General features: G+C 40.6%; 1 protein-coding gene across 1 annotated transcript; it reads right to left on the bottom strand.

Annotated features, from left to right (window-relative positions):
• Window positions 1-367: 367 nt before the first annotated feature.
• On the bottom strand, window positions 368-11,287 carry TLR7 (toll like receptor 7). Its single transcript, XM_071748169.1, has 2 exons — window positions 11,084-11,287; window positions 368-7,678 (listed from the first exon to the last, which is right to left on the bottom strand). The coding sequence occupies exons 1-2, from the start codon at window positions 11,084-11,086 to the stop codon at window positions 4,547-4,549; spliced, it is 3,135 nt and encodes a 1,044-aa protein (XP_071604270.1). The 5' UTR covers window positions 11,087-11,287; the 3' UTR covers window positions 368-4,546.
• Between the last annotated feature and the right edge of the window lie 778 nt (window positions 11,288-12,065).

Below are 12,065 nucleotides of genomic sequence, written 5' to 3'. Positions count from 1 at the left end.
ACCAGGAGACTGGAACTTAGTTCATCAAGTGACAGAAAATATTCAGAAATAGATTTAGAAACCAAAAGTAAAACCTTCAACAGACTTGTCAGATTTTCCATAATTCTATAAATCTGTTCTCAGACCTTCAATAATGCCATTTCTAGAAAAAGACTGAAAATTTATTTCCTAAAATGTTTCAGAATGTGCACCGGCAAAGATAGTTTTGGATTTGTGGGTGTTTCTCTTAAAAAAAAAGTTCAGCTATCTAGGTCTACTTTTGCTCAGAACTGTGCCATTAGAAATATGCCTCAATAAGAATAAAAGAAGGAAAACAAAGTTCAGAGAGATAAGATCATGGATTTATATCAGTGGATATTCTAATTCCACTTCTTTGGCTCAAGACTGTAGATCTTACACCAAACCAAATGAAAAACCCACCCCAGTTTTACAGAACTTAGTAGGACTTCCTGTTATTTCATACTTTGCACACCAAATTAAGAATTTCTCTTTTTAGTCTCAATGTCTAATTAAATAATACCGCTCATAAATAACCTTTAAGTGCTCATATAATAACCAAGGAACACATGCAGGTTTCTTTTATAAATTGGATATCCAGATTCCCTCTTCAGTTTCAGCAGCAGCAAGATGACATAGCAGAAATTATTTGACTTCTTATGCTTAAGTTTTCCCACTTATACTCCTGGAAATAACAGTGGATTAATGCATATGTCTTGTGCATTTAGACACACACCTTATCTTCTCATATTGGGTGGCTTAACTTCCACATATATTCAAAGAAGCTGAGCTGCTCCAGAGGTAACTGGTAAGAATTATAACTGAAATGACATGAATATCTTGTTCAGAATAAATGGAGAAATTTGGCCTGTACCTCATTTTTTCAGATGAAGAGTCTATCACAGAGCTTATTTCTATGGGCAGATACTTTCAGAACAACACTGAGAAAATGAAAGGGCAGAGGTTATTCAAAAGAAAAAAATATACATTCAATGTTTTGGAAGACTTATTTCCTTTGGAAGGCCTGCTGCCCCAAAAGGCTTCAAGGAGATTTTTCAAAGATGTCATTTTGAAGTTCCTTTACAGAATGTCATGTTTGCTACATAGCACCTCAACTTTATTGCAGAACAAGGGCTTGAGTAAATTAATGCTACCTTGCAATTAGACCTGCTCTAACCTCCAGAGTTCCCTTCTAACATAAATTATTCTCACAGGCAGACACCTGCAAGTTCCTCATGCATCAGTTCTTAAAAACAGGAAGAACAAAGAGAAAAAAGAGGGTTTTATATTAAAATAAGCCTGTGCTATAAGTAAGGATGTTTGTTGCCACTTTTCATTGCTTTTCTTGTGCCACAATAATGACAGTAATGTAAACTGCATTTTCCTCATGATTCCACATGAACTGTAAAAAATGGATAAATTTGCCAATATTTCTCCTTCTTTCTCTTTGTCCCATTCCATGTGTGGTCTTTCCAGGCCATGTGGACCAAATATGAAGTCTAGCCACAATTCTAGTGCAATTTTCCTAAAGAAAGAGTGAGTGGTGAAGAACAGCTTTGGTTACCGTAGTTGGTGTTCATAACATTTCTGGTATTTTGATGTTCACATGACATGGTTATTCATGACCAACTTTCCACTGGCTGCACATGTAAGCCAGGCATCACGTTGTCTAACTGAAAGCATCTGACTACAGATGTCTACATCTGAGCTGGTTACATTGGGAACCTTCTGGCTGCTGAACTGATATGGCCCAGAACAGTATGAAGTCCTCTTCTACTGTGAAGCGTTCAGAGAGAAGGATGTATACCTGCCTCAGCTAATTGGGCAGGTACCCCCTTCTCCAAAGGATGGTAACTGCTCAGGGGTATCACTAGGCACAGAAGCAGGGTGAGGAGGTGGGAAGGAATTGTCCTCTAGAGCTAAAAAAAAAAAAAAGAAAACTTGATCTTTCAGTCTTCCTTGATCCCTCCCTTTTCCTTGGCCATGTTTTATGCAGGGGAAAGAAACAGGCATCAGGAAGAGTTTTATCACATGAAGACATCTGTGGGCTCTGCTGGCAACTTGGGCACTGGCTGAAAGCACTGGCAATGCCATGCCAGCAGATTGCTCATTTTCAACTGCAGACCACAGCACCATTCATTGTCTTTCTTGGATATTCACAAAAGTGTTGCCACAGCATCCCTGGCCTCTCTGCAGTCTTGCACTGCATCCATAAGATTAAACTTTTGTATATATACATATTGCTATTCACACCAGACCCATCCTCTGGATGCTTCTCAGTGGAGGAGGAGAAAATACTTCCCCCTTCAACCTAAGGAAGGGCAGGTGACTTGGTATTCTCACTCTAATGCAGAAAAAGAGGATCTGCCCCAGCATGAAGTAAAGGTGAAAGAAAGAAATGGTGAAGGGAGGGCAGAGAGAGATGATGTGGATGTAACTGAGCAGCAGCGGTTCCCATTGCAAGCATTACCTTGTGAAGAGGGGATACTACTGCTCATGGTATTGTACTTGGAGATGTAAATTGTTTAGGCTCAAAGACAGAACCATCAGAAAGAGATGTATTTAAATAAATGTGACTAAAATACAACAATAAAATTCATTTTTTTTCAACCAGGCCTACCTCTTTTTCCTATTCCTGTTCTTAATCAACAACAGTGCTGTGACAAACAGGAGTAAATAATCTTTGTTATGTGCAGTATTGTATAAAGCTTGGTTTTCCCTTCTGTGTTCCTATCTGTCTGGTTGCCTTCAACTAAACTGAACAGGGACTACTTAAAGAAAGGACCAGGCAGAACAAATAGGTGAGGAAAGGCAGGAGGCAGCTGAAATAAGCAGGTCCAAAGCAGTTAAGGGTGTCAGCTACCGAGCCACCAGAGCTGTCACAGACTCTTATTTAGGCTGCACTTACAAGAGGCTTCAGCTGAAACCATCACATTTGATGAGGCTGTGCTGTGAGCCAGAGTAGGGAACAGGGTCAAGTGTTTACCTTTCTGAGCACTGTCTCTTCCCCTTTTCAAGATCTGTCTAAACTCACACCTGTTCCCATCTCAGGTTTTTAGTGGTGCCCCAGCAGCTACTGAGGAAGGACCTGCCTGGGAAACAAGGAGGTCTTGAAGCTGCTCTGGAACACCACAGCACATCTAAAGAGACTGTGGGATGGGTGTTTTTCTTGTATGACTTGGTCTGACATGTTTTGCACTGCAAGTCACTGTGTTTTGTTCTGGAAAAGGTCTGGGAAGTCAGGACAAGTCAGTCACTTGATTATGCCCTGAGGCCCCAGCACTGGCTGGACCTGCTTACACCATCCCAGTTGATACGCAAGGACCTGTATCAACATTCTGGGTGGAAAACCAGGAAGCCAAACTTTTAAAGCTGATGGCACAACACTGGAGAGGAGCCCAGAGTCCTCAGAGAGCAGCCAGCTCAGCCGGCAGCCAAGGAGGCAAATGAAAGGCAAAGTGAAGAGGTTACTTGGAAATTACCAGTAAATTCTCCTTAACCTCTATCATACTCTAGTTTAGCTGTATTCCTCTCAATTTTTTTCCACTCTTCCACTTTTTCTTTTTTTCATTTCTTTCTTTGTCTTTTCCCACTTCCTTTTTATTTTACTTGGTTTTCTCCATCTACCTTGTGCAGAGGCTTCCTTCCCTCAACCCACCTACTGTCTTAATGCCCCTCTTTGCTCCCACGCAGCAGCTCCATGCACAAGGGCTCCCTTTGTCTCGCAACTCCTTCCAACCCACCGCCTGCAAGGCCTTCTAAATTTGTTTCTCACTTGCCTTCCTATTTTAGCCTATACATGTACTTCAAAGTCTCCTCAGTATTACGAGCTTTTTCACAATGCAACAGTGGGAGAGCTCCAATACCATGCTCAAGGCACTGACAGCAGCCCCACCAGAGTTTCCTTGAGTGATTTTGGCTGTTGCCCTGCTCAGGCAGCAGCAGCAGGCTCTGTAGCTCTAAGCCTGGTGTGAAAAGACAATCATTCTTACATTTGCCCAACTCCTAAAATCAAAGCACAAGCTTTGCTTAGGGCATTTCTGAGATGAATGTGTCAAGAAATGCTTTTGTATGTTTCATAACTACACCAAATACACAACCTATAATTTTCTATTTGAATGACATTTATTCCAACAGTGATCTGAACAGCAGCAACTTTAGGCACAGTAGTCTGTATATTAAGAGTGAGCTGAGCAAGTGTCTCACCCACACTTGACCCAACCACAGGAGATGCTGGAGGCCTCCAGTGAACTGAAAGCTGGAAGTGGTAATTCTGTTCTAAACCAGGGACCTCCAGCAGGTAGTGCATCTTCTCTTGCTGTGCAGCAATCAATGCCAAGCAAAGTGCATGTCAGCTTAACATCTGTGCTGGCAACAGTTTCTGTTTAATCTTGTCAACGCAAAAAAAGTGAACTATCAGCTTTGGGACTAATTGTGCATTTCATTTTAGGGTACAATATCACATTTATCCTCCATGCTCTGACAGTTTCTCTAAGAGAAGTTTAGGATCTATTGCTCACCTTGGAACATAGCAAAATTTACAGGGAAGCTAAACAGTTTCTTGGAGAAGCTTATTGTAAGCCTGGGCATTGCTCCTGGCTATTGCATTTTTCAGGCAATGCCAGAAGTAAGGCTGAGACCGAGGGTTAGTTGGCCATTCCAGAACAGAACTTCTGCAGAGCCTCATCCTCAGACGAACATACCGAGACTTCTGCAAAACCTTCTCAAGAAATATCAAGATAATGACATCCATTTTTTCATCTAGGAGCCGCTGGTGGGCCATATAAAATGTTGTCCTGAAGCTGCCACTTTTAATATATTTTTTGGTCAGCACAAATATGGTCTTTTTGCTCAGCTGAATACTCTGGGAAAGGTTGTCAAAAACTGGATGTCCTGGGAGCCAGTCCCTTTGTTCGAGGCATAAATTGAACTGCCTGGCTTCTTGATTTTCCAGCCTTTCAACCAGTTCTTTCATCACCCACTCATTCACAGCTGGATCTTCAGTGTCATAGGCAACAAAAGCATCGTAGCAAGCATCTGGTAAAGATAAACGCCGATATCCCCTCAGCTTGGCAGTGCAGTAATGGTAACCATACCACATATCCCAAAAATAGAGATGGCTGGTCACGGTGAGCATCATTAAGCCTAGGATAGTTGAAGCTGACAGAGCATACAGGATCAAATACGAGGTGTCTAGCTCACAGGTATACAGATCCAAGAAAACCAGACTCCTTCCTTTATGTGCTCCTGGGCCAGCACAGGTCACATCTGTGGCCAGAAGAGGAATAGTCACTTGAGTCTGATTGATCCACCAAACAAACCACACAGCATCACAATTGCACTTGAAAGGATTGCCATGCAAAAGCAGCGTCTTTAGGTTATTAATGACATTTTCAGGGAAGCTGGATTCCTTAATTATTTGGAGCTCATTTGAGCTGAGGTCCAAGTATTTCAATTCAAAAGCATCTCTGAGAAAATATTTTGTTAGCTTGTGAATGCGGTTGTTTCGGAGTATCAGTTCTTTGAGCGTTGAAGAGCAATTGGACAGTTCTCGGGGAACGGTAGTCAGAAGGTTATTGCTGAGGTCCAGAGTTTCTAGTTTCTTTATATAGCTGAGGTATCCCCAGTTGAAACTCTTCATTTGGTTATTGGTCAGGTTGAGGATCTTGAGTTCTGGAGGCAGGGCTTGAAAAACAGCACTAGGGAAAAAACTGAGTGAGTTGAAAGAAATATCCAGTTGTTCCAGGCTGGTCAGATTCTTGAAGAATGACAAGTATCTAGGATTCCCATCCTTCCATAAAACATCTAAGCGATTTCCTCTGAATTCTAAAATTCGAAGAGACTGGCTTTCCATTCCTGTGCTAATTGAGGTAGAAATCTCATTCTCATTCATCATCAGCTTCTGCAGATAAGCCAAGTTTTTCATAAAACTAAGTACATGAGTAACACCTTCTGCCAGAAAATAATGTTTGTTGTAGCTCAAGTCTAGAACTTCTAATAGTTTTAGCTCTTGGAAAGCAGTGGAGTAGAGCAAGTCAATCCTGTTGTTAGAAAAATCCAGGTATTTCAATCCAGACAAGTAGTTAAATTCACTTCCATTTAAAGTTTGACTTATTGCATTACCTGACAAGTTGAGGCATTTGAGGTAACTAAGACCCCAGAAGTCTGAAGGGTTAATAAAAAATATGTTGTTTCTGCTTAAATCCAAAGTTTCTCCATATTTCAGGCAGTCTTCCTTAACTGAAGATTCATAGTAAGAAGCCTCTTTGTCTTTGGACCTGCAGCTTCGCCCGTACACATCATACCTGAAATAATGCATCTCTTGTAATAGCTGCCTGTTGTATTGCTCTACTGAAACCTTAGGATTAGAGCAAAATCCATAAAAGTTGCTTTCAGCTGAAGAAGGAGAAATTTTATTCACGGAGAGGTCTATGAGTTTAAGAGACGGAAAATCCTTGAACACTCTCAGGTCAGCAATTTTAATAAAGTTAGTCCCAAGATCCAACACCGTTAGATTTCTAAGACGGCGCAATGGATCCAGATTTCCTCCTCTCAGTTCTTTAAAGACATAACCCTTGAGCCTCAGGGTTTCAAGGTTAGAGAGGGAAGAAAATGTTTTAGAAAGATTCAAGGATGGAGGATACATCTTCAATTCAAAATTAAAGGACAGATCGAGCATTACAAGGCTGGGGATAGACTTCAAAAACTGAGCATCTCCAATCTCCTTTATGAGGAAGTTTTGGGACAGGTCAAGCTCTTTGAGATTCCTGATGTTTTTAAACCACCTGCTGGGTATACTCTGAAGAGAATTACTGTGAAGTCGTAAAATTCTTAAATTTTTCAAGGAATAAAAAGCCTTTGAATGTATCTCAATTGTAATCTTGGGGCAAGGAGTACAAGGATATGGGGCATTATAGCAACGTGGGCAATTACCACTTAGATCAAGAATTTCTAGGTTCTGAAGGGCACTTAAATCATGTTCTTGAATCACTTGAATCATGTTATTATAAATATACAGTTCCTTCAAAGTAGACGGCAAATTGGGTGGAATGTGTGTTAAATTGTTAGACTTCAGGGATAGTATTGTTAATTTTTTCAGCTCCAGAAGGGCTGTGTTTTCAATTTCAAACGAAACATTGCATGGGTTACGGTAGTAGCAGTTCTGTCCTAGATACAATGCTTCTATGTTTCCTAGCTCTGAAAAATTGACTTTTTGGATAGAAAAGATGCTGTTTGCTTCCAGGCTCAGCAGACTTAAAGTAGTGGGAAGACCCCGGGGTATTTCTGGCAGCCGGTTTGCATCCAAATACAATGACTTCAGGCTTGTCAGGGCAGAAAAACTGCCATTCTCAATCCTTGGTATTGTGGTGCACACGTGATCTTTGGGCCCCATTCTGACAGGCACACAGTTGCATCTGAAATCAATCTCCATGAGGTTTTGAAGATAAGCAAAGGACGTTGGAGAGATATGGGGGATATGATTAATACTCAGGGTAAGGTTGGTCACATTTGCAGGGATCCCTTTGGGGACTTCCAGGAGACGCCGATCGGTGCAGTCGACTGTCACGGTACCTTCAGAGGCTTTAACATCACAGGGTAAACTTTTGGGAAACCAAACTCCTGACAGCAGCAATGGAAATAGGAAGAGCAAGACAAATGACAATGCATTTGCGTGAGGTACCTGAAAATAGGAAATGGGGAGGTATTAATTTAGTGCAATGAAATCATCTCGTAGGCCATTACATCAACCACAAACCTGGTCAGACCAGATATACATTTAATCTGAAGTCCTGTTTCTCACACTGGTTAGATATAGATGCATGGGTGGAAGTACAGGCTTGGGAAAGGCATATGTTTTTATTTCCTCAAATGTTTTTACTTTCTTATCACTTTCTTACCACTGTAGTGGTAAGATAAGTGTCACTCTCTAAACGATGAATCATAGAAAAAAAAGCCTAGTGAACACATGACAATGCAAGAAATAAGAGGCTATATGTCTGTGACTTTTTTTAAGGGAAAAGTGGTCTTAAATATCCAGCAGATTGCCATTGTATAATAGTGTAAATGAGCAATATTAATTTTTCAACTCGTATAAAAATCCAGTTACTTCAAAACCACACCAGATGAGTGCCTATTTCAAACTTCAGATTATCAGAAGGATTATTAGAATACTAGAATATAATCATAGACTCATTGATGTTGAAAAAAATCCTTATAAGCATGGAGTCCAACACTACCAAAAACATAACTAAAGCATGTCACTAAGTGCCATATTTACGTTACAACCACTTCCTCAGGAAGCCTGTTATAATGCTTGGCAATTCTTCACTAATGCATTTTGTGAAGAAATTCTTCCTATATATCCAGTTTAAACCTCCGTTGAACTGCTCCCTCAGCCACTAAGCAGGTCATCTCTTATAGAAAGAGAGTGGGCTAGGTAAGCAGGACCTGCTTTTCAGAAACCCATGCTGACTACACCTGACTATCTTGGTGTTCTAGACATGCCACATCTGCTCCATAACCTTCCTTGGCTCCAAGGTCATACCGGCAGGCCTGTAGTTCCTCAGGTCTTCTTTCTGTCCCTTGTAAATAGGTGTCACATTTTCCAGTCTCCAGTCTACTGGGACTTCCCTGCTAAGCCAGGAGTGCTGATAAATGATGAAAAGTGGCTTGGTGATCACTTCCACTAGCTCCCTCAGTATCCTGTGGTGGATCCCATCTGGACCCATGGACTACTGTGTTCTAAGGGGTGCATAAGGCTGCGAACCATTCTCCCTAGAATTATGGGGGCTACACTGTGCTCCCCATTCCAGTCTTCCAGATCAGGCTGGGTACCTGAACAACAACTTGTCTTACTACTGAACACTGAGATAAAGAAGGTATTAAGTACCTCAGCATTTTCTGCAACCTTTGTCAGTGTTTTCCCTCTGCATTCTCTTAGGGATGGAGATTCTCTTCAGCTCTTCTTGTTAAGAATGAGAATAACTTTCATTTGATTTACAGAAATTCACTTTGGAAACTCACACAAACAGAGGTCACTGAGTAAGACAGTTCACCAGTGTCTTCAGTATGGTCTAACCAATCAGCTTTAGAGGATGATTAACTTTTCTGACTTGCTGATGTAGGAAAGCGCTTGTGTGAAAATGATGACTAAGAATAATCAGAGCAAGGAGCCATTTTGGAGAAGATAAAATGCAATTATTTCCTCCATTCATCCTAGGTTTGTTTTTTTTTTTCAAATGTTTTTCCTCCACTAATATGGGCATGTATGTGGAAGGGGAAAAAAAAGAGCTCAGCCAATACATAGAAGACTGAAGGTCTTGCTCTGAATGAAAAGGGGCAATGATAAAGAAAAATCTGGGTATGTTCTTGTAAATATTTTGCCTTCCTTCTTTTCCAAGGGATGTACTATATTACTCATGTAAAAGACTTTATTACACTAATGAAAAAACAAGGAGTGCCTATCCTAACAGAATGGCCCATGGTGCCCCAGCTCCTGCCTACCTCCATCTCATGCTTCACTAGGCCAACATACCCCTGAGGCCAAGGTCATTAGCCAAGGCAGGTGCCCATGGAGCCTGACAGAGAGGTGGCAGGAAAACTGCAGCTTCTTCACTGAAGGACATGTCACTGCATCCTATGGATGCCATCTATTTTATCCACCAACTCACACCACAGCAGACTGTGACTTTCCGGCCTTCTCCAGCCATGGACACGGTAGCTGAAGCCATGGAGGGAAAAACTGACAAACACCCCAGATCAAACTCCAGAAGCTTGTCTTCCTTTAAAAGAAGGAAGGAAAATCTCTACTGCTGACCACAGATTTGTTGCTCTTGAGGAAAAGTTAATTAGAATCAAGCTTTAAGATTTGCTGAACCAAAATCAAATTCTCTGTTCAAACACTAAGTAGGATCTCAGCAGGGTGAAACTGTGATCTAGATTGCCACAAACTTTCTACATGAACTCATACTTGGGCTCTGTGCTCAGGGACCTAATTTTACGTACTTACACAATTTCCTCAGTTCATTTCCATCAACGTGGCCACACTGACATTCAAGAGAGAGCAGGAAAGAGAAGAGAAAGGGTCTTCTGCTGGTGCTGCTCAGCTCTAAACATGGGGGGGGGGCTCTTCCTGACTATACACTAAGCAGAGAGTTATGCTGCAGGTCTGGGTGCCTAGAAGTAGGTGTAATGAATCTGGGCCTTAAAAGTCTTCACAAGTATGCTTGTAGGTTTCTTAAGAAGTTTAAAACTGCTTTTTGTGACATTTGCAATGCTCAGATTTTGAATTCTCACATACTGCAGTATTTTTAGGAACCTAATGGTTATTACAGAGCCAGGCTTGTTCCTGCCATCTTTGTGCTTCATTTTGTTCTTTATCTTTCTGTTTCCTGATACCTTTTTAATGCAATCGCTTTTTAAACTGTAACCTGTTACATTCAGGCCTCATGTCTATCTATTTGCATGTGTAACCCCTTGTGCCTGTTATATAGTACCAGAACAAATAAAAAAGGTTGTTTTAATTAGAAGAAAGAAGCAACACTGATTTGTGCAATATCTTTGCAATGAGAAGCTAGTTTAAAAGTACAGCTAGAGGTCTGCATATAAAGGGTCCTTTTGTCTGTGATCCACGCTTGGCTTTATAAGCAGTTAAGAAAAACACCGAAAACATCAGCTGATATTAGGTAGCATGTGCACAAACCCATAGTGATTAAGGGTATTCTTCAAAAGTGAACCAAAGGAATCCGAATGATTTTTTTTCTGTAGCTGCTCCATGTTTATTTTAAAGGTGAAGAGGGGAAAGAGGGGGAGAACTAGAGAGAAAAAGAACACTTTGAACGTTACAGGATTTAGAAAAGACATCATTGTACTCATTCTGTAGCACACCAGTAGAATTAAATTCTGTCCGGATAGTATTAGCACACATAAATGCATTCCTTTCCAATCATTTTGTACCACAGCTTCTAAACACAACAATAAATTAGAATATTTAGGAAGCAGAAAAGGAAAGTATGCTCTTGAAAGTCTTCCACTACAGTTCTGGTCAGAGCTCCAAGGGCAAATTCAAAACATAAGCTTAACCTACCATTTTCTGTGTGCTTCTGTGTCTGGCAAATTTGTCACTGGAGGAGACTGTAAATCCAAGCAGAAGAAAACAGCATAAAAGAGGTCCCAACTTTGTTCAGCTCAGGTGTAGAGGAGAGTATTACATGAAATAAGTCACTCAAGACACCAGCAGTAATCACTATCACTACGCTTCAGTTGGACTGTGACTTGAGAAATAATAAAATGTGAAACAACAGCTGCAACCTACTTCCTCAAAAATTTGTGCCTAATTAAAACAACAGTACCTCATTTACTGCTCCACCTCCCATAAAAATGAGTACTCCTTTTTTTTTTCCTGTTAAGGAAAAAAAAAAAATCTCACATTACTCATACAACCATACATTGTTGGGGCAAAAGGGTTTGCTTGGGTTTTTTTTTTTTCCTTTTGGTCTCATGTGCTGCAATTTGCTCTGTTCTTTGGTACTTTTGAACATGATTTTCAATTCAAACTCTCTAATTTACAGTAGCTAGCTGCTGTATCCAGTATCACAACACAGAAAAGCCCCGTAACACTGTCTCCAAGAAGATGAACATCAAAGCCACAGGGAATGCCAAAGAGGGGTAATTGCAAAATATTTGGCAACTGAGCACAAGATCAATCAGCTAGGAGGCAAATGCATGACCTAAGGGTGACATTCACTTCAGACAACAAAAATTTGCGGAAGCTCAAGTTCCTTCTTCCTCCTCCCCACCCCATTCAAGTGTAAGCTAAACAGAAAGACAGAAACTGTTAATTAACCCTAACAGTATTTTCGACTTGGAAGTTAGGAAATTATTATAAATTCTGATATTTGTATTTTTTAGTTTGTTTCTTGTAAGTAAGTTTCTTGTAACTGGGACAAATCTCATAAGCTGGCTACTTAGCTTGTGAAATAAATGTCTATTAAGTAAATAACACTTAGGGGAAGGGAACCAAAATAAACCACAAAAAAAAAAAAAAAAAAATAGTGGTAAGGGCATAG

This window comes from Heliangelus exortis, chromosome 1 (genome assembly GCF_036169615.1).
Source record: "Heliangelus exortis chromosome 1, bHelExo1.hap1, whole genome shotgun sequence".
Classification (NCBI taxonomy): Eukaryota; Metazoa; Chordata; class Aves; order Apodiformes; family Trochilidae; genus Heliangelus; species Heliangelus exortis.
Note: the sequence above shows the minus strand (reverse complement) of the source record. Positions and strands in the feature narration are given on the sequence as shown.